A 22376-nucleotide genomic window follows, 5' to 3' on the forward strand; every position below is an offset into this window, starting at 1 on the left:
ACAGTGGGATTAAGGGGAAACTGGAGGACAAGAATGTAGGGGCGTGTACCGCAGCATGAGGGAAAGATTTCCAGGTGAAAGGAGCACAGTGACACACGAGCTGTGGCTGTGTTCAGGGTTGAAATCTGGACACGCCACGAGTTTGCAGTCAGCAGCAGACCTCAAGTCCAGAGTGGGACAGCATGAGACAACTGACTCACAAAGACTGTTCTACTTGCAAGGGAAAACTAGAGCTAAATGAATGGAGGTGAGCATTCGGACTTTGGAAGCATAAGTCAGTCAGGATGACTGGGAGAACATGTGAACACTTGTAGGATCAAAGCTTACTTAGCAGGAGCAAGACCAGAATAGAGCCAGAAAAAGACTGCAAAGCCACCAACTTAGCTCGGGCGAGGAATAATTAGACACTGAAAGTCAGCCTCCTGTTGCAGGATACCAATGAAAGGGAGAGTCTTTGATCCCACTGCTTTATTTGGGGCGAGATGGGAAGATGCAACACCAATCCACAGGAGATATTTCCGATAACACTTGAAATTGAAGCCTTGTACACCATATTAATCGAAGGACAGCGAAGGAAGAACCTGGTCTGCAGAAAGTTCCAATGCAGCGATGGTCTTTGGAAGCCAGTTGGTGATAGTATGTGCCACAAGATAGGTTGCACCTGATGGTCATGGTGAGAACCTCAACAGAATGCAGCTTTCCCTGAGGCTTACCACAGAAATAATTTGGAGATTTGACGACCAATCTTTTTCTGACATAAGGGGACCGACTTCCAGTAGATGGTCGGTTGCTTATTTTCTCAAGGTTGGCATCGGGGGAATTGCTGCAAGAGAGGTGGGGAACTTCTGCACAGAGTGGTGTCATTTGCAGAGGGGTACAGTGGATTTTTTTTTCCAGTAATGTACACCAAGAACAGGATTGGTCTCAGATCACTACCATAAAGAATGCTAACCTTTTGGGAGTAGAGCATCAGTTGGGATCCCAACCAAAAACCACCTCCACAGTTGTCACAAACGAGTCTTATCGATCCTTTTGTTTGCCTCCACACCCATACTCTATAATCAGACTTGAACAATGTATACTCAGTTACATTCCTCCACAAAACCTGTTTCACAATGAGGCCACTCAACGCTCCTTTGAACCTCAAAACAACATGCCGTGCATTGCCCATACTGATTAATCTGTGTGAAGTGGTACTTCATTTCAATACAAGGCTGAGTGAGCTGTGTTTCTGCCTGCCTCATAAGTACAGGACTTGGGCCTGAAGGCATAATTTTTTATTTTTAACAGGATCTGGGGTGTGAAGTGGAGCTGGTACGTACACACACACACACACACACACACCCACACACACACACACACACACACACACACACACACACACACACACACCCACACACACACACACACACACACACACACACACACACCATACACCTCATAACCTGGACATGCAGACAAATACAAGAGATATGACCCATTACTGTTAGACGAGAGAACACAGCCACTGCAGAAGTGCCGTTACTTCCCAGGGCACTATGTGCACCAGCGACCCCACAACAATGGTGCCACCTTTCTCATCGCACTCAGAAGGAATTTCCTCCTCCACCCCCCCCCCCACACCCAACTCCCAATGGATGCCAACCAATGCGGATTGTCCATGCTCTATTCTTTTAAATGTGCAGTCTGTGCAGTTGAACATCGAGCAAGGAAGCAGCACACACCATTTTAAGGTCCTCTGTGTCAATGACTCGGCCGGGGTTTGAACCACTGACCTCCCAGACACGGAGTGGACGCTTTTACCATTACACTGAGTCTTGAGTATAGGAAAAAAAAAGAGGGTACGTTGTACAGGGGTATGGGTGGAGGTCGTCTCTCAAAAATTTCATTATTTTTCGCAGTTTCTATGTGACCGAAAGTAGCATATAGATTGCACTTCATCCCATAAGTTGTCACAACTTTCGTTAGATCTGAAAATTTTTTAATCATTTATTGTCACACAGGGACCATTACAGATTGAAAATTGAAGATTTGGATCAGCCTCTTCTCATCCACCGACAAAAGAAGAAAATCCTTCCTGAAGGGCAGGTATAAAACAATTTAAAATCATTGTCCATATGAAAGGTGTTTTGTCTTGAACTTTGCCATCTTTTGCAAATGTGTTGGAGTTGATCTTCACTCTCTCTCAAAAATGTAATGCTTGGAGATGTGTTAAATTGGAGGTCATGAAGTCATGTAATAGCTAAATAACAGAGGGTTTGAAGATTAATTTAGCTGACATAGGAGTGTGGAACATATGTCGAACATGAAGAGCCTGGTGTCGGCGCAGTGGTTAGGGCAGCGGCTTGGGATCCAAAAGGTCCTGAGTTCAATCCCCGCTGGGCCACTGAATTAATACACCAGGGGGTTGACTCAGCCTGTCATCCTTCCGAGGTCGACGAAATGAGTACCAGTGTACTGGGCGGGTGTATACCCCGGTTAAAATAGGTGTACCATATCCCTGTGCCATAAGAGGCGACCAGGGTTGCGTCAGGAAGGGCATCCGGCGTAAAACATGTGCCAAATCACTATGCGGATCATACGGATGATCCGCTGTGGCGACCCCGAACGGGACCAGCCGAAAGAAGAAGAAGAGGAGTGTGGAACATGTAGATATGAAATCCACAAATTCTGATTTGGAAGATTAGAGGCTACTGCAGAATGGTTTGATAAGAGTGAAAGTCTCAGCAGCTAGATATTGGAGGCAGGAAGAGTCAGCATTGGGCTCCCACTTTAATGGACTAAGCCCAAATAAAATAATTTTAAAAAGCAGTTGGTCGTCCCCACCCACTTCCTTTTTTGAACCTGCCTCCTTTTTTTATTATTATTTATTTTGTCAAACATCTGGAAAAAAAATCATACCTGTGTCCGAAGGAAGCTGTGCAGTGTCATGGTTTCACCGCTTAAAAAGTAGCCCCATGGGGTAGTGACAGTTACTTCCCCAACAAGTGGGGTGACCTTCCTGTCCTGATGCAAAATAATCAATAACACAAAAACTAAACAACAAGAAACTAGAAACGAATGAAACACAGTGGGTTAGAAAGGTTCTTTTTTCCTCATTTTTGAAGGATGGATGGAAGGAATGACATACCAAATATGGAAGTGGTTTGTGTAGTGTCGTGATAGAAGTGCAAGCAGGCAGACACGAGCCGGAGGGTAACACAACTCCGCTTTATTGCCTCAAGCGAGAGGGTGGGCGTCGGATGCCCGTAGCTCCTGCTTTATTACGTACTCGATGCACTCTACAGGCACATGACCTACAGGACACTGCTAATGACAGGACATGCTGCTCCTGACGCCGACTGGTGCTCCAAGTCCCCAGTGAGCGAGTCGTGACATATGAAGCCACAACCACGCGACCACCCCCAACCGTGACTCGGGCTCCGCCCATACAGTACACTCCTCCCCACGAAAAGCATGATTATAAAATGATAATAATCAAAAAGCATTGGCACAACAACACAGAAAGCAACCAGAGCCAAAAATGGCATCAATCATGTGGCCGTGAATCAAACCCCGATGAGATGGCACAAAAGAAAACGTGCTTCATCTGCACAACCTGCAACCCTAATGCCGTTGTTTTAACCTGGCACATCATTCACCCTTCTATCCCCATCACAACATATATCGTGTCGATGCGAGTGAGTTGAATCCCAAAGCAGTAGACCGTAGAAGCGCCCCCAGGCGGCACATGCTTACACGCCTTCCGGCGAGGTCACGGTGACACGCTGAGATGAACCTCCCGCGCCCCCTGGCCGACAAGCTTTGTTTGTCAAAGCTTGCCAAGCTTGCCCGTCCTTGCCTGTATGACAAGCTTGCTCGCCCCCCCCCCTCCCCACAGACAGAAACAGGTAAACACGCTCAGCCTGCCAGACATCAGGGCGCCGCCGTTGGCGCGGAGCAGCGGTGGGTGGCCTTGGGAAGATAACGGCCCGGCCCCTGCGCAAGAGTAACGGGAGGAGTGACGCTGAGCAGCGGTGGGTGGCCTTGGGAAGATAACGGCCCGGCCCCTGCGCAAGAGTAACGGGAGGAGTGACGCTGAACAGCGCTGGAGTCCCACATGCGAGTCGAACCGGCAATCAGCCGGCTGCAGTACCAGCAATCCCATACAAAACCACGCATCAAATCCAGTCGAGAAATAGCATGCACATCCACACGGACGATCAGCGTACATTGCACCCACAGCCATGTTATAAAATAGCAAGAACATCGTCTGCGCAGATGCAAACTTCCCTTCTCGTACAGCGCGTTCCCCAGTATAAATCCAACACATGAGATGGCAGCGAACCGCGGACTGTCCTTGAAGCCGGAGATCAGAAAGACCTCTTTATTCGCAACGATCGTCCGCAAGTTCTTCACATCATATTGATCATATTGGTCGATCTCAACCAAACACATTATGCTCACACGCGGACTGTCGGCATTTGCTTTAACAACGCCAAGCTGAATCACTCTTGCTGCGAGAATCAAATACACAACAATTAGCAATTTATGAACCACAATGCGCGTACGCCTCTTGGTTGCCACGACGTTGAGGCGACTTGCTTGCCGGTCTCCATCTGAAAGTCGCAGAGGCCACCGTCGATGTTCGCGTTCCGCTAACTTCTTGAATGCGACCGGCTCGCTCCAATCCCCCGTTGAAATCGCCTGAACGACACGGCCGTGCACTGTATCATGAACGTAGTGGCAGCGCGAGAGTCCTTCGCAGCTGGCATGGCTCCCGTTGCTCCCGAACCGTATATCGTAGTTGCAGGACGCAATGAACGGCAACCGATGTTGCATCGTCGTGGCTCCTGCCGCTGGAACCTCGTCCTCGGGTTTCGAAGGAGACACAGGTGCACCTGGAGGTACGAACTCCGAAACAGGAACCTCCTCCTCCTCCTCCTCCTCCTCCTCCCGCCGAAACCCCAATCGGCCCGGCACGGGCCGTCCAAGGCCACCGGCTGGCGCCATCCAGTCGAGTTGAATGCGGGCCAACCCGCTCCGACCCAAAAGGGCGAGCCCCTCCACTCGCACCACGAACCGCAAGAGCGCGACCCGCTGACCTTGATGGGCGACCAAGACGTGTGCCCTGCCAACCGCTGGTAGCGCTTCACCGCTATCCGTGTGCAATGCGAGGGTAGACCTGAAAAGACGTAGACCGGGGAGTGCACGAGCGGTGCGCTCGCTTATGATCGACACCGCCGCTCCGGTCTCAACTCGAAACACGATCGGTGCCCCGATCACTTCGACCTCCACTGTCATTGGTCTGGTCACCTTCGGACCAATTGAAAACAGGCGCAACATCGGCTGCATCCCCTGCTCCGGGCCGCCGGGATCGCTATGCCCAGGCTGCAGGACTCGACGCGGGGCGTAAAAGTATACGCCATGCACAAAACACCGTACCGGCAGTAGGTCTCGACCCGGGACGTAGGGGTCGATTCGCACACCGCCATTCATGACCGTTATGATGGCCAATGACACTCGGCACACACACCGTAAACGTCCCTGAGTGTTCAGACCGCCGTCCGACTGACTGCGTTGCAACGTTCGGTCACGACCCGCACCGAAGACTGTGCGTGCGGCCGCGGGCGCGCGAAACTCGCAATGCGCTTCCCTGGGCTCCTGGCCAAGTGATCGAACTCGAACCGTGCTGGCTGCGCTGATTTTCCCGGCGCTCCGTTTGCCTCACAATCCAATTGCTCCGGCAACGACTCCAAATCAATACCGAGGAAACCAGGCACTCTGCACGCGTCGATCCGAAACAGACTCGTCGCCAAACTGTAGTGTCGTGGTTGAGGTGCAAGCAGGCAGACACGAGCCGGAGGGTAACACAACTCTGCTTTATTGCCTCGAGCGAGAGGGTGGGCGCCGGATGCCCGTAGCTCCTGCTTTATTACGTACTCGATGCACTCTACAGGCACATGACCTACAGGACTGCTAATGACAGCACATGCTGCTCCTGACGCCGACTGGTGCTCCAAGTCCCCAGTGGGCGAGTCGTGACGTATGAAGCCACAACCACGCGACCACCCCCCAACCGTGACTCGGGCTCCGCCCATACAGTACACTTTGCACCACTTAAAAATCCATATCTCCTTGTGCGACTCTTGCATGATTCTTTCAAGTGATCATTTCCCTGTTGAAGCTTTTTTGGCATTTTAGTTTGCTTTAAAAATGACGAGCATAGCCTGAAGGATTGCACTTCTTCCAAAAACCTGCATATCAAAAGAGGATATGCAATGGCTGTTCTGGAGACAAGCTTCTCATTTTCTTCTGGTTGAATTAAAGGAGTGCACCTGCTTCTATTTTTATTGATGGGTTTGTGGGGATGTGATTTCCCCCCCCCCACCCCCCGATTTTTCGTGGAAATCCGATATTTTTTGCTTGTTTGTTTTGTTTAAACATATTGTTGCGGTGCCGGGTGTCGGCCGCGAGCCGAACGCTCTGAACGGAGCTGCAAGTCGAGTCGGCCCGACCGATCGCCCAGAATATTGATCGCCGCCCAGATAATTCCGAAACCGACGGGTCCTTGTGCAAGAACCGTGAAGGGTCAATTTTTCCACCACGTGGTACAGGGTTATTTGCCAATTCTTCAAAATACCTAGAGACCACGTGGCGATCCACCGAGCCTCCACACCCTCGACGGAACTCGCACAAAACAAGCCGGTTAAGCGAGCGCGATTCCAAGCGGCTTAATCGCCGAGAACCGTTGGTCCGAATGTCCCCCTTTTACGGCAAACCAATGGCTTTACAACTCCCAACACAAGAAATGCTCAGTCAATGAAAGAATCGACGCGACGAGCTGAAAACATTTAACAATTGGGGTATTTATTAATAATAATGGTGAACGAGGGAAGCACGTAAGAGCAGAACTATACCAACTATACGAAATGCGATGCAATCATTTTTACAGCACACAAAGCACTTAACAGTTTCCTACTTATTAGGCGGGCCCACGGACACACGTACGCACACACACACACACCCAAGAAATGGTGGCTGATGCCTTTAATAATGGACTCAAGCTCAGAGGACAGATGAGCTGAAACCCAGAACCTATCTCGAACCTCTCCACCTCGTGTGGTCTTCAAGCTATTCGGACCCAGGCTCCAGTGAGAGCGAGCTGGATCCAATCGCCGTGAGCCACGATCCTTCCCGAGCTCCAGCGAATCCTCTCGCGCTTCTGAACACTTGCTGGTGAGACGAGGCGCCGATGCTTCCCGTCGATGCGTCGCTATCTCGAAGAACCACATCCAAGATGAGGCCGATGAGTCGCACCAAGCGGAGAACAAAGAGCTCCACGAACCAAGAAGAGCCAGCCAAGCAACCAGCTCAACTCTCTTCCGATGAACAAAGCCTCTCACAACACGAACCAAGAACTCTGAGCCGAGCAACCAGCTCAACTCTCTTCCGATGAACAAAGCCTCTCTCTTCGACGAACCAAGCCAGAGCCCAAAAAGCGAATCGAGCCAAGCAGAACCCGAAGGTCTGCTGAAAAGCCAAGCCGAAGCAAAAAGCTCTCCAAAAAGCCTCCACCTCGCCAAGCAGAACCGAAGCTCACTGAACCAAAAGTCTCAACCCTCGCCAAGCAGAACCCAAAGGCCTGCTAAAAGCCAAGCCGAAGCAAAAAGCTTACTAAAAGCCAAGCCAAAGCAGAAAGCCTTCAAAAAGCCTCCTCCCTAACCCAAGCCAAGCAGAACCCGAAGGCCTACTGAACAACCACCCGAACCAACTGAGGATCTCTTCCTTATTCTCCTCCGCCCTTCCCCCGCTCCTGGCTGACTCATCTCCCCCCCCCCCGCCCCCGTCTCCGCACAATCGCGGGTGGGAGGGAGTTGTTTACGTCCCGTGATTCAGTACGGGAGGGCTCTTCTTCCTCTTCGCAGAAGAGAGGGAGGGGCGTCTCCATTGTGTTATGATCGCTCCCTAACGATTAAATTGAATCTCTTTATCACACTTAAACGATTTCTGCCCATTAAGCAATGGAAGGTGAGCTATCGAGGGAACAAGCACTTATCGACATAACTGACTCAAGGAACCTGAATGTGGTGTGCAATCGAATTCCCAATTTCGTAACAATATTTAAAAAACCGATTTTTATATTTTTTATATATTTTTTTTTTGTCAGTTAAATTTCCATCTCCAATCTTAAATCATATTTTGTTTCCGTTTATAACTGCATTTTTGAATAACCCTGACATGTGAAGAAGCGCCATCTTTCATTGGACCAGAATGTCCCGCAGAGCCAATCAAACGTTGCCTTTCCTCAACTAGCAGATATCAACACCAAGTCTCTTGACTCACTTTACGGCAACTTTATCAGAAAATCAGATAAGAGCAGAAAATCGTTTTGCATGTGGTGCAATAATATGATTGACTATGGTGGCTGAGGTTTCAAAGCATTCCACAGTCATTCGTCTTCCAAAAAGCACATGCGGAAATTAGAATCAGGGAAGACAAACTATTCAATTGCTGGGTCATTCAGTGCCCCTCTGAAGAAGGTGACTCCATCCATCCATCCATCCATCCATCGGGACCATTCTCTGTGCAGAGCATTGGTGCTGCCTAAACAGTCTCATTGGCTATTGGGTACAATCCTGGACAGGTCGCTGCTCCGACAAAGGATACCAGCAAGCTGGCACTCATTTTGCCGACCTCGGAAAGATGAAAGGCCGAGTTAACCCCACCTGGTATGAATTCAACATATGAGCAGGATTTGAACTCGGGACCCTCGGATCCAAAGCCAACACCAGGCATTCAATAAGTCTCCAGTCAGATTATTTTCTGCTGGAAATCAAACTGTGAAACTAAAGTATGTGTAAGAGGTATAAAAAAAAACATACAATCCAAAAACGAAACGTAGCTCAATGTTGTATTTGAAAGTCTTTTTCATTTTCTCTCCATATTTTGAGTTGTTGAGTTCATCCCAATTCTCACTGACATCCATGGTTGGGTAGTAGATGTGTAAAATTTTCATTCTGGCTCCCCATAACACATCTTTGGGTGACACCATACGGATTTAATCCTACTTATGTGATTAACTCGACCATCGAAAGAAAGGACCCCCCCCCCCCCCCCACGACTAGCAGTGCTATTAGCAGACCGCATCGTTAATCTTGAGGTACTTGAAGAAAATGTATGATATTTTGCATGATATGCAAAACTTTGAATAATGATGCAAGATTATTTAATTATGGACTTGAAAATATGGATGACTGATATGTTTTGTGACTCTGCATGAACTGCATGATCTCTATTGAACTATTTTTTTTTTAATCAGAAAATATTTATCAACTCTGTTGTGACTGATAATCAGCATGATTTAAAATCTTTATTGATTAGAGTGATAAAAAAGAGGCAGAGACTTATGATTAAATTAAAGGCAAGATCTACTAAGGCCGAACACAAGAGAAAATTTTTCATAGGACAAAAACATGCAAGAAAGTCCCATGTTCATGCTATGAAGGAGAGTTCCCCATGAGGTCATGCATAAATTCTGAAAATTTGATATTTGTGTTGACTGTGACAATTCTGATATATATGTTGACTGATTGCAATTGAGATCATCTCGGTTAACAATTTAACACAAAGTATTTTCGTGATTTGGTATTCCTCGAAGACTGACTACAACTATCAGGATTACTGAATGATCATGTGAAGACTTTGCAATGACATGTTCATAGTAATGTGTATACATGTACCACTTTGATAAGCAACTCGATGAATAGTGTGAAATTCTGACAGAAGAAAAGTCTGAAAACACAGGTATGTTTCCATTCATGGACATGAGCGACAACAGGAAATAAGGCATTCCTTGGGGGTCTTCTTTGTATCCTTCTTTGAATCTTCTTTGAATGAATCTTTGTTCTGGTTATCAGATCCAACTATTTTGCTATGATTTTTGCTTTTACAGATGTGTTTCACAACCTCAAAACTGAGCTCAATTTTCCAAGAAATTGCTTTATTTGCAATGAGAAATTAAAAACTTTTCTGGGATAGACTCCCCAGTACCCAACCAATGAGAGGTTTTTGTCATTTTCAATTTTATCTTGGTATTTTGCCATGATTGTTGCTTTAAAAAGTCTGTTTCAAAATCTCAAAATCAGGCTCAATTCTCTGGGAAATTGCTTTATTTGCAGTGCCTAATTCAAAATTTTCCTGAGGGAAACCTCCCCCCCACCCCCCCCCCCCACCCACATACTCTCCCCCTAGTGTCTTTGCCACTGGGCAGGTCGTTGGCCTGAAAGAAGTCAGTCTTCAGATATTTTCTTTCGACCCAAATCACATGTCTGGGTTTGTCTCAATATCACATGGTCAAAAAGTAATTGATGCTTGGAGATCATTTATATAATATCATAAATTTTGAGACCTGAATTTTACTCAAAATTTTCCTTGAGAAATGCAGACAGCAATTGATTAAGTTGATTTTTAAGATACCAATTACGAGCTACATGTTGCTTATCGGTTAACTAAGCAAAGTGCAGTGTGTAGAGAGCTTTTGATGCCATAGCTGAAGAGCTAGCTATCTTAACAGGTGAAACTCTTTTCGAGACTGTTAAAAGCTTGGGCTATATCGACACACAGTTTTGATTTCTTGTTTGAGGTTATGGGCTCTCATTCACTGCTGCAGCTCATTGAAAGTATCATGTCTACTTTTGAGTGAGTGACCAGGGTAAAATCCAGATTTGTAATATATAATAGGACTGAGAGATTAGCCTAATTTATTGTTTGACATCATTCCTCCATCCATTCTTGGGTTAACAGAAGCAGCATGGCCAAAGAAAAATGGTCTGTGTGTGAGCCACACCCATGGTCAGAGTTTGGCAAAGTAGAAACCAGTTATTGGCTGAGGCCTGAAGCAAAATCGTTATCATCTTTTCTTTTCTTTTATTTAACAAAAGTCTCTAAGGTCAAGGTGGAACTGAATGACAAGGGCAGCAGGTTCACAAACTACCAGAGGGTACAGGTGGAGAGTAGGCGAGAAAGGAGTGGGGACATGCACAAGGAGGTGGAATGACACAGAAACGAGCAACCATGGTCTGGAGAGGAGCAATGGAAAAGAATAGCAATCAGGAGATAATATGTGAACACACTTGGTAGTGATGCCACATGGCCCCAGTGAAGTTGATTTGGCAAGTAATAATATGGTTCAAGAAAATTATTCTTGAAACAACATACAAAACTGACTTATTTCCATTGATCAATCAACCAAAATTGGAAACCCTGCTATCCCTGATACTGTTTCCATGTTGAATTATCCAATCCCGTTTGGCTGGCAATTCAAGCAGGCCTCCATTATTTATGGACCCTTTACCAAAGCAGCCCAATGTGGGATTCACAGTAATGATGGAAGTACATCACTACAGTGACCAATCAAGTGGGAGTCAGCCGAAGAACCTGAATCTCAATAATTTCCTTGCGATAAGCTGACACCTCGTCTTAATATTGTTGTGGTTACCAAATTCGCAAACCACCATTCAGGTCCCTTAGGTGAGATATCTCCGTAAGTATATGTGTAGTTAGGCCCAAACCCGTTGTCTAGTGGGAATAAATGTTATTCATGCGTGCTGCGACTCTTCAGGATAGCCGTTTTTCTTTTACTATCTTTATTTTGGACCAACCGCCATTGTTACCACCACCAACCACAACATCAACCACCCACCGTGGCGCCGCTTCACGTCACACCTCGCAGCCGTCGCATCGCCACCGTTCTTGCGCCGCTTGTGGGTACCGGTGTTGGACTCGTGCAGGGCGCGCGCCGAACAGCGTGTACAAAACCACGGATTTTCCGCTCCGAAAACGGATCAAAAAACGACACACGCCCACTTTTGTTCCGTCCAATCGGTGAGCGAGGGGCGATTTGGCCCCGCCTCCAGGGCGTTGGAGGGCGATCGCTATATGCAAATTTATGGATCAAAACGCATTCACGCCCACTTTTTCTCGGGCCAATGGGGAGCGAGGTAAAAGGTCGAAGGCAGGGGGTCAAAGATGAGAGAGCGAAGCCACGGGGCTTATATAAGCGACCGCGTTCGTCAGTCGAAGAGTTAAGACTTCGCAGTCGGTGGAGTTGGGAAGAAGAAGCAAGAAGGAGTTGGTCGTCGTCGTGTGCGTTGGAGTCGGAGTGAAGGGGACGGAGCTGTGGAGAGGCGGCGAGGGCAGACGAGGGGGTGCTCGCGTCGTGCCGGGAGCTGCACACCAGGGAGGCCGACGGCGCGACCTGGCCGAGGTGGAGACGCTCGTCGCGGGACTCGAGGCAGAGTAGAAATCCTCCCTTCCCCGAGCATCAGCAACCCCCTCCTGTTTCCCCCCGCGCTGAGATAGTGCGACCACGGGGGCCCCTTTCCCACCCCCTACCAGACTGCCCGCGAGGCCCGCGGAGTTGAGGCACCATCGCCGCTCCGCGTCTCATCACCAGACGGGTAGGCCCGACCCGGTCTCGGCCTCAGGCCCGCCTCATCCTTGAGGGTATTCTTTTTCTTGGTTTTGGATATGTGTTGTCGGCGCCGTCTGTGAAGTAAAATTGTATAAGTGTTGCCGTGTGCTCGCGTAATCGGTATTGGATCTGCATTGTCGCATTTGCTTTTTGTGTAAAATTGCATTGTGTTTCTTTTTCTTTTCTATGTGCTTTTGGTGGAATTGAATATGTGTGCTTTCCGTTCATCGCGAATAAATGTGCTTTGTGTTGAACTGTTTCCCGCTTCGCTTCGTCATTTCTTTCATTGAATCCTCATCTTGCTTCACGTAAAGGGTTGGTAGTGGGCTGAATACGCCCGATAATTAATCGAACCGTCGAGGCCAACGATAACACCGCTCGGTTATCCCGATAGTACGGAACGGGTCGCTTAAGTGGCCCGTGTCCGAAGTCGACCTGCGGCGAGGTGCGATCGCCCGGTCTACCCTCCGTGTGGGTACTTAGGTAGGTCGAATTTGGCGAGCAACCCTATCCCACGCGGGGGCTGATTGGCTCGATCGCGGTGAGACCGAAAGGTCCACCCGTGACTGGTTCCCGGCGTTAGTCCGAGAGGGTCACGACTGGATTGTCCGTCCGGTGGGCGACGTGCCGCGATTCGAGTTACGTGGCCGTCAGCACGCCGGCGGGCGTGAATCCGTAACAATATTTTGCAAACTCTGTCTTCTCTTCTGCTTTATTGATGCTTTAACATTCTCTTCTTGCTTTTCTAATAACACATAGTTCTAATGGGGTTGTTGGAAGCAAAGCAATGGCATCCATCTTTTCGGTTTTGTCACAATGCTTGGTGGGAAAGAACTATCCAGATTCATCAAAAATGGTGGTATGTGGATGGAAATGGGAGCTTTTCATTCAACTCAGTTTGACAGTTGATTGTGTGGTGGGAGAACCTGGATTAGTTTGAATGGTGTATGGAAATGAGGCAAGCGATTCTTTACAATGGATGTGAATGAAACTGCTAAACAAACTACATTTATGTGTTTGATTAGTGTAAAACAGGAGTGCGTAAGGCCAAGTAAAATAAATTATAAGTTTTTTTGTCCAAGTTTTTCAAAAAAAAAGGAGTGAGTGCCTTACTATGGATATTTTCCATATTTTTGATATTTTTCCAAAATGGCCACCACATGGTGAAGTCCACGAGACCAAAGACCCTACCATGAATACACATCCCACATACCATTAAATATGACATTGGTCATATACTTGGGACGTCAACTTCTACTGCAGCAGTGGCACTGTCTGCTGTTCTGAACCACATGCATATATATATATATATATATATATATATATATATATATATATATATATATATATATATATATATATATATATATATATATATATATATATATATATATATATATATATATATATATATATATATGTATGTATATATATATATATATATATATATGTATATATGTATATATGTATGTATATATATATATATATATATATATATGTATGTATATATATATATATATATATGTATGTATATATATATATATATATGTATGTATATATATATATATATATATATATATATGTATGTATATATATATATATATGTGTAGGTATGTATATATATATATATATATATATATATATATATATATATATATATATATATATATATATATATATATATATATATATATATACACATACATACATCCACAGATATGCACTCCTGAGCTGTTTGGTAGTTGTTGATGGTTGATCTCCCCATTTTCAATTTTTTTGAAAATATCCCCCAGAGTCTGAATTCCATCGAACACCATACTGGTGTACTGTAGCTTCAAAAACTTTGTCAACCTTCCAGATGCTAAAACAAATGAAGACCATTTTAAGACCAAGGTCGACTGTATTTCATCAGTATCTCAAGTAGAGCAACTGAGAAAGTTTGTTCTTGATATCAATAACGCACGCTATCGCTAGGGCTAGCCTAGCAAGCCAACTTAGCTGTACACATTACATACATACGTATGTACATGTGCATGTCTCGAAAATCGCATTCGCTGAGCGTGCGGTGTGGCATGAGCACGGCACTTATCGACTACATTAATTTAATTTGCATGAGTGAATGAATTTCATTTCCAGTCTCCCTTGACAAAAATAAAAGAATTAAAAAACGTGCATTTTTTTTTTGATAAAGGAGAGGAAAAAACATCCCACGAGCATATGACCTCCAAAAAGGAAGCGAGTGGGGATGAATGAATTAATTCAGGTTTTTATTTATTTATTTATTTATTTATCTGGAGACAGTAAATATCAAAAAAAAAAACAAAAAAAAAAACAGACGTCTGTCCAAAAGGAAGTGGGCGGGGATGAGAAACTAATAATTTATTTTACTTGGCCTAATTGGTCATTTATAAGCTGAATTTTTCCCCCACATGTAACTGATCAAAATTGGGGTGCAAATATCCTATCCTTGAGAACTTAATTTTTTTATGGATACAAAATCCAGGCTTGTTGAAAGAGCTGCAACACTGAATGGATCAGGAGGAACAGAACAAAAGGCACAGTAAAAAGAAGGGGGAAACACCAATCGCAGTGTTGAAGGACAAAATAGAGGGAGACTTGAACACATATGGGATGTGGCGAGGAATGAGTGTGAGGGGAGGATGCACGAGGTGTACAAGGAGGATGCAAAAGTAAAGTCTCAGGAAGAAAATATTTGGAAGGAAGTGTGGGGCGGGGGGGGGGGGACTTCTTTTGAAACCTTTCATCTGAAGTTTAAAAGTATACACAGCCATAGCAGCAAAATAATCTTGGTTAATACATGCATTTCAGCACAACAGACTGCTTGAGAATTACTGTCAGCTAATGACTTGCTAAAAACTTGAGTAATGAGCTAATACTATGTGCATCTGATAGACGTCACTTATCACTCAGTAAGAGTTGTCAGTAAGGTGCCTACAACATGCCACATTGTTCATCATATTGTGTTTCATAACAAGTTTGTCATCTGTTATGATGAATTAAACACCATCTAAAGTGGCTCTCTCCATAGATCGACACAATGTTGGTTTTGAGTTAATTACATTTCCATTCCTGAGCTGGAGTTCATTTTTGTGATGCAGGTTTTACATATAGGGTGGCGATAAAGTCTGGAAACATGGATAATATTATGTCATTCTGTTACCTTACTGGATTTTATGGCATGGCCCTGTGAAGTGGGTTGCTCACCAGATCTGAACCCCCTCGATGACGTCTTCTGTAGTATGTTGAAGGCGCAGGTTTATTCAGTGAAAATCAGACGCGAATCATCTGAGGCAACGCATGACAGATGCATGTGCAGGGATTGATGGAAATGCTGCATTAATGCACCGCGTTCATTGCAATTTTGCACAGCGCATTGAACTGTGCATTTCTCATGAGGGACAACACATTGAACATGTCATGTAATGTCATTGAACATATCATGTCATGTAATGTCAATAAACCATTTATAATGTATTTTCGCCTATCTTTCCAGACTTTATGACCACCCTGTATATAAACTGGTAGATTCATGAGAATTCTATCTGAAAAATGCCCTGCGTATTATGCACAACTGAATATGGTAATTATTTGATCTTCATACTGTTGATTAAATGACTTATTTTGAGTATTGAACGGTCATCTGATCTAATAATGCTTGCATGTTTATTTATGTTTATTCAAGTCTTGCTTGCTTGGATAACGATGTTAAATATATGTATTCATTTAAATTATTTTGTTCTCAACGAATTGAATATATTCTTCATTTTGTCACATCATGGAATGAAAGCTTCAAGTACTGGAAGTGTCCTTGAAATATACTAGAATTTTAATTGTCTCAGTTTTGACAAGGTTTACAGGCCTAGCCAATTACCCCAGAAAATTTTGATCAGAATTGATATCCCTTCATATTTATCTTTGTGTCACACTCTTCAGGATAGCAGCGATGCAGTGGCAGAATTACCATGTTCTCAATGCTGCTCCCTAATACTTTTGTCTGAAATTTTATATTAACAATGTTTAATGAATCCATCCTTCATTGTACTTTGCCAATAAAGTATTATAATTTTTATATTTTATGGGATGTTGCTAGGAACAACCAGATGCCATTTGTCTGGTACCCGAGTTGTCATCGATGACTGGTCTTTCAGACAAGATGAGGTCAGACTTCAGTTTGATGAAGGTAACTTTAAAAATTCATACGTATAAATAAATTAAAAATTACATTTAACTATGAAGTGAACAATTGCTGTTAAAATCAATATCTGTTATATTTCATTTTAATTTTTTTTTTTAATGACTTCTTATTTGGCTTCCAGTGGGGTTTCCACTGGAAGCCTATTCTTGTAAAGATTATTATTACAAGCAGAGTACCCGCCCTTCAGGCAGTCTTGTTCCAAGCATGCAACACGTTCTTCTACTGCATACCTTTTTTGTGTGGTGTATCGGCTTACAGCTCTGTATAGGCAAACTTACAGCTCTGTGTAGGCAAAAAAACAACCCATGAAGTTATGTGCATGAAGCAAAAACATACCTCCTACTTCTAACTTTTGGAAAACATGGGGACAGGAATACTGTAGTTTTTAATGGTGGAGACTTGTAATACCCTCCCTCCTTTGGAGGCAGCGCTACATCATACACATTTACATAGAGAATTTGTGTCCCCTCCAAAACCACTGGCAAAGAAAAAACATCGCTGTACATGAATTAGGGTCATGCAAATATTATGCAGCAAGTCTGGATGCAATCGGCCCACAACTGCAGGAGGAACAGCGCGTCAAACACACAAACACCGGTCCGTGAGTTACAGCAAGGACAAGGGAAGAAAGGGATGAGTGGTTTTGAATTTATCGTTCCATCTTTATTTACATTTAGCATTGTTCTTATCAAATGGAGACAGGAACAACGCATAGCGTGATGGGCTGAATGGTCTTCTTATGCGCCAAAGTCCCCTGTGTATCTTTGTCTGGCATTGTTAAGAACGGGAAGAAATGGGGAGGGGAGGACAGAGAGTTGGGGGGTGAGGGTGCATGGAGTTGGAAGAGGGAGATTCAGATGGGGGGGGGTTGAGGACTTTGGGTTGGAAGGGGGTTGAGTACTTGGGGTTTGGGACATTTGAGGGCTTCGGGTTTGGGGCAGTTGAGGACTTGGGGTTTAGTGTAGTTGAGGACTTGAAGAAGAAAGGGGGAGGGGATGGCAAAGTTGGCTTGCGGGGAGGGAGGGAGGGAGGGAGGGCAGAGAGTGGACAGAGTTGCGATCAAGGGGTTTGAGGCTGGGGGGGTGGGAGAGTTTTAGACATTGGGTTTGTTGGGGGTTTGAAGATTTGAAGAAAGGTGGGAGGGGAGCACAAAGTTTTGGTGTGGTGGTGGGGGGTGGGAGAGTTTTAGACATTGGGTTTGTTGGGGGTTTGAAGATTTGAAGAAAGGTGGGAGGGGAGCACAAAGTTTTGGTGTGGTGCGGGGGGCAGAGAGAGGACAGAGTTGGTAGGAGGGTTGAGGGCTTTGGCTTGTGGGTGGTTGTGGGTCGGGGGGGTGGCGTTTGGGCACCTGAAGTCACATTTTACATAATGCAGAATTTCCATGGGTCCCAGATAGTCCCATTGGGTCTTTTGGGTTCTCTTGGTATTTTAGGTTCTCGGAGTCTTTTGGGTGTTTGGGGTCATTGGAGTCTTTTGCATCCTCTGGGTTTTTTGGGTCCTTGGGGTCTTTTTGGTCCTCCAGGTCTTTTGGGTGTTTCGGTTCCTCGTGGTCTTATAGGTCTTTGCAGTTTTTTGGGTCTTCACGGTCTTTTGGTTCTTCGCGTTTTTTTTGGCCCTTCGCGGTCTTTTTGGGTCTTCGGGGTCCTTTGGTTATTTTGGGTCTTCAGGGTCCTTTGGGTATTTTAGGTCTTCGGGGTCTTTTGGGTCTTTGGGGCATTTTTGGGTGTTTGGGGTCTTTTGGGTATTTAAGTCTAACTTGTCCAATTTTGTCTTGTCTCCTTTTAGATATCCTAATGTCTCTGTTCCCCACCGTTTTGTCCTTCCCTCTCCTGCCTCCATTGTTGTGCGTTGTGTGTTAGCTCTCGTACAAGCCTCGACAATTTATACAAAAAAAAAGAAGTCTTATGGGTCTTTTGGGTCTTTTCAGTTTTTGGGGTCATTTAGGTCCTCAAGGTTGTTTTGGTCCTCTGGGTAATTTAGGTCAAGTATTTCAGGTTACAATTGTGGGTGACGTCAAGTCAGCTGTCCAACCAATGGGTGAAGAGCGGACATACATACATACATACATACATACATACATACATACATACATACATACATACATACACCTGCTACATTATATATGGATTATTACGAGAACAAAAGCCCATCAAAAATGACAGGTTGGAATTATTTTTTCCTAAATATTCAAGGATACCAGACGATATGATGTTTTGTAGCAAGAAAAGCCTTATTTTAAAACACTGCATGCACAGACAGATGTGGACGGAGGTTATGTTTTGATGTCTGTTTGTCTGTCTGTGAGCAGGATACTCAAAACGTTATGGACAAATTCAGAAGAAACTTGTTTGACAGGTTGGGTATGTGACAAGGCCAAATTGATTAGATTTTGGTGAAGATCCAAATCCGGTCAACATATGAGAAGTTTTAACTTTTTCAAGTGATTCTTCACCATTGAGAGACGGGGCCAAAAACGACATATAACACAATATCTCAAAAATTTGTGGACGAGTTATGACAAAACTAGGTGCATGAGTTGGTTAGGTGAAAAGAACAAGCCGATGAGATTTTGGTTCATGTCCGAATCCAGATCCGGCTTATAAAGCGTAAACTGTTTAGCTTGGTGGAGGTATGTATGCAATCCAGAGTGCCGTTCTCATTCAAAATGTATTGACCCAATTCTCTGCTATTTCTCAAAAAGATTGATGACTTCTATTATGCAGTTTCCAGGTATTAATACTTGAACAGTGAACCTTTTTAGTTTTTATTCAGCTGTAACACATTACAAGACAAAATTGGACAAGTTAAACACCATTGAAAGAAAGATTGGATAATGGTATGACAGAAAATTGCCATAATTTGGTGGACAGAACAGAACTAAATCTAATGAGTACACCAATTACCATCAATTAATATTCGAACCCCCTTGCATTGTTTCATTCAGACAGAAACGTGTAAAACAAAGCAAATGTAACAATGCAAAAGAAAGAAAGCTAATTTCTCCCCCCCTCCCCCACAATTCTTCATAGAGAATCCATTTGTACATGATTGGTGGCTCACCCCTTCCACACACCTCTACCTCCCTCCCCACCCACCTCACCCCCTCTTCCCACCTCCCAGCCCCAGTACAGTAACCTGAAGCTAACAAGCAATTCTCAGGTGTTGAAAGTCGTCTTAAATTTTTTTTCTTCCAACTTGAATGTATAAAAGATCAAACTAATATTTCAGTTTTAATTTTGATTCCTTACACGTTTATTATATACAGCATGTATATACATTGTTACGAATTCTCGCCCGCCGGCGTGCGAACGTTCGCGTTCAACTAATAACGGCCTCTTCGCCCAGCGGACGAACAATTCAGTCGCGACTTTCCGGAACAACGCCGGAAACCAGTCACAGGTGTGCTCCAGGCGCACACCACGGCCTAGTCAACACTCTAGCCGTGCGCGACAGGGTCAATCGCTGAATTGTTGATATACCTAAGTATTCGCGCGGGCAGACTACCGAGAGACCGTACCTCAGCGAGGTCTGCTTGGACACGAACCGCTTTAGCGGTTCGTTCCGTTCTGGAATAACCGAGCGGGGTATTATCGCGAGACCTCGCTGGACCCAATTCTTTTATCGGCTATAAAAAAGCCCGCTACCATTCCGAAATGCAATACGGCGGTTCAATGGGGAAAGAGGACACGAGGAACGGGTTAACATTTAATCACGCACATTTATTCACACACGTATGCAAAACACCAACATGCACGTATACAGAAAAGCAATGGAAAAGGTGAAACACGCATGCAGTTATGCAACCATACAAAAGCAATTAATGCGGGACGGGGACAAAACACGAGCAAGGCAAAGCACGACAACAGTCTATTATTAATCATGTACAAGCAATTATACGGTTCCACTTTACGGGACATGGCGCCACAACTTTCACACAAAGAAAAGCAAGGAAAAGACCCCCTCACAGACAAGGGGGTCAGACTGGACCCGGAGGCCTTTATGTCCAAGTAGCTTGGTTGACCGAAGGAACTCCAAGAGGCCGCCGCAGGTTACCTTCACCTTCGTGGTGACTTTCTTGGGCGACCCTCGATGGTCCTTCTCCAGCGACCCACCGACTGCGGGGACTCTGGACTCCAGGCTCCAGCGCGGCTACCCACAACTCCGCACTCCGACACGAGCCCAGATCTCCACCGACTGACTGACTCCGAACCCAACTCGACAACCACCCGCTTCTCTTCACTTCTCGACTCGGTTCTCTCCACGCTGCGTCCAGCGCACCCTTTAATTTCCAACGCTCTCGCCCCTCCCCTCACGGCGCGCGGGGAAGAAGAATTCGCTGCCCTGGCCCCAATGGGGTGCGGCGCCGGGCCTATTTTTCGCCCAAAAACAGGCCCCCACTCTACATCACCTTTGACCCCCGGTTCGATCTGCCCTTCCCCCGTCCCGAAGCGCGGGAAAGCAGGAGGAAAAATCCCATGCGTGTTATTGGAGCTTCTTCTTGTTCTCCATGGCGTAGATGTTATTCGCTACGGCGAGGTTTGTGGTGTGGTTGTTTGTTGTGGTGGCGTGGCCAGTGGTTGGCGTTGTGGTTGAGATGGTGGTTAGGTGATTGGTGGGGTGGAGAAGGTGGTGAGGCGATGTTGGCGGTTGTGGGTATAGTCGTGAGGATGGTGTGGTTTGTTGAGGTGTGGTTATGGTGGTGGAAAGGCAGTTGGTCTGAAGCGGTTGGTGAGAGCGATGTTGGTGGTGGTGGTGGTGGTGGTGGTGGTGGTTGGTGTGTGGTTGGTGCTTGGTCCAAAATAACGATAGCAAAAGAATAATGGCTAACTCAAAGCAAAGATCACAGCCCAGATAACACGAATAAAACCCTTTTAACATCCGTGGGGAAATCTATCTGAACACACACTTCGAGATAAAACTGATCTTGGGGATGTCCTTTATGGTGTCCTGTGAATTTCCACAACCGTAACAATATGTGTGTGTGTGTGTGTGTGTGTGTGTGTGTGTGTGTGTGTGTGTGTGTGTGTGTGTGTGTGTGTGTGTGTGTGTGTGTGTGTGTGTGTGTGCGTGCATATATAATATATATATATATATATATATATATATATATATATATATATATATATATATATATATATATATATATGCGTGTGTGTGTGTATGGATATGTAAATATACAGTGGGGAGAAGTATTTGATACACTGCCGATTTTGCAGGTTTTCCCACTTACAAAGCACGTAGAGGTCTGTAATTTTTATCATAGGTACACTTCAATTGTGAAAGACGGAATCTTAAACAAAAATCCTGAAAATCACATTGTATGATTTTTAAATAATTAATTTGCGTTTTATTGCATGAAATAAGTATTTGATCGCCCACCAACCAGGAAGAATTCCGGCTCTCACAGACCTGTTAGTTTTGTCTTTAAGAAGCCCTCCCATTCTCCACTCATTACCTGTATTAACTGCACCTGTTTGAACTCGTTATCTGCATAAAAGACAGCTGTCCACACTCAATCAATCAGACTCCAACCTCTCCACAATGGGCAAGACCAGGGAGCTGTCTAAGGGCATCAGGGACAAAATTTGTAGACTTGCACAAGGCTGGGATGGGCTACAGGACAATAGGCAAGCAGGTTGGTGAGAAGGCAACAACTGTTAGGCGCAATTATTAGAAAATGGAAGAAGTTCAAGAAAACGGTCAATC

At 45.2% G+C, this 22376-nt stretch overlaps 1 protein-coding gene across 7 annotated transcripts in view; it reads left to right on the forward strand.

Annotated features, from left to right (window-relative positions):
• The window catches only part of LOC147026480 (piwi-like protein 2), a 241084-nt gene that overhangs the window by 151011 nt on the left and 67697 nt on the right, over nucleotides 1-22376 (forward strand). For 6 of the 7 annotated variants that reach the window (XR_015058368.1, XM_085881917.1, XM_085881921.1 and 3 more), the window contains exons 14-15: nucleotides 2004-2088; nucleotides 16566-16655. Coding sequence is in view for 6 of the 7 variants with exons in the window: in XM_085881917.1 (XP_085738043.1) it covers nucleotides 2004-2088; nucleotides 16566-16655 (175 nt within the window). In the remaining variant the exon portion in view is untranslated. The remainder of the gene's footprint in view (nucleotides 1-2003; nucleotides 2089-16565; nucleotides 16656-22376) is intronic. The other variant, XM_085881918.1, reaches the window with a different exon arrangement.

Source organism: Eptatretus burgeri, chromosome 5, assembly GCF_056783735.1.
Source record: "Eptatretus burgeri isolate ZD-2024b chromosome 5, Ebu_testis_v1, whole genome shotgun sequence".
Taxonomy (NCBI): Eukaryota; Metazoa; Chordata; class Myxini; order Myxiniformes; family Myxinidae; genus Eptatretus; species Eptatretus burgeri.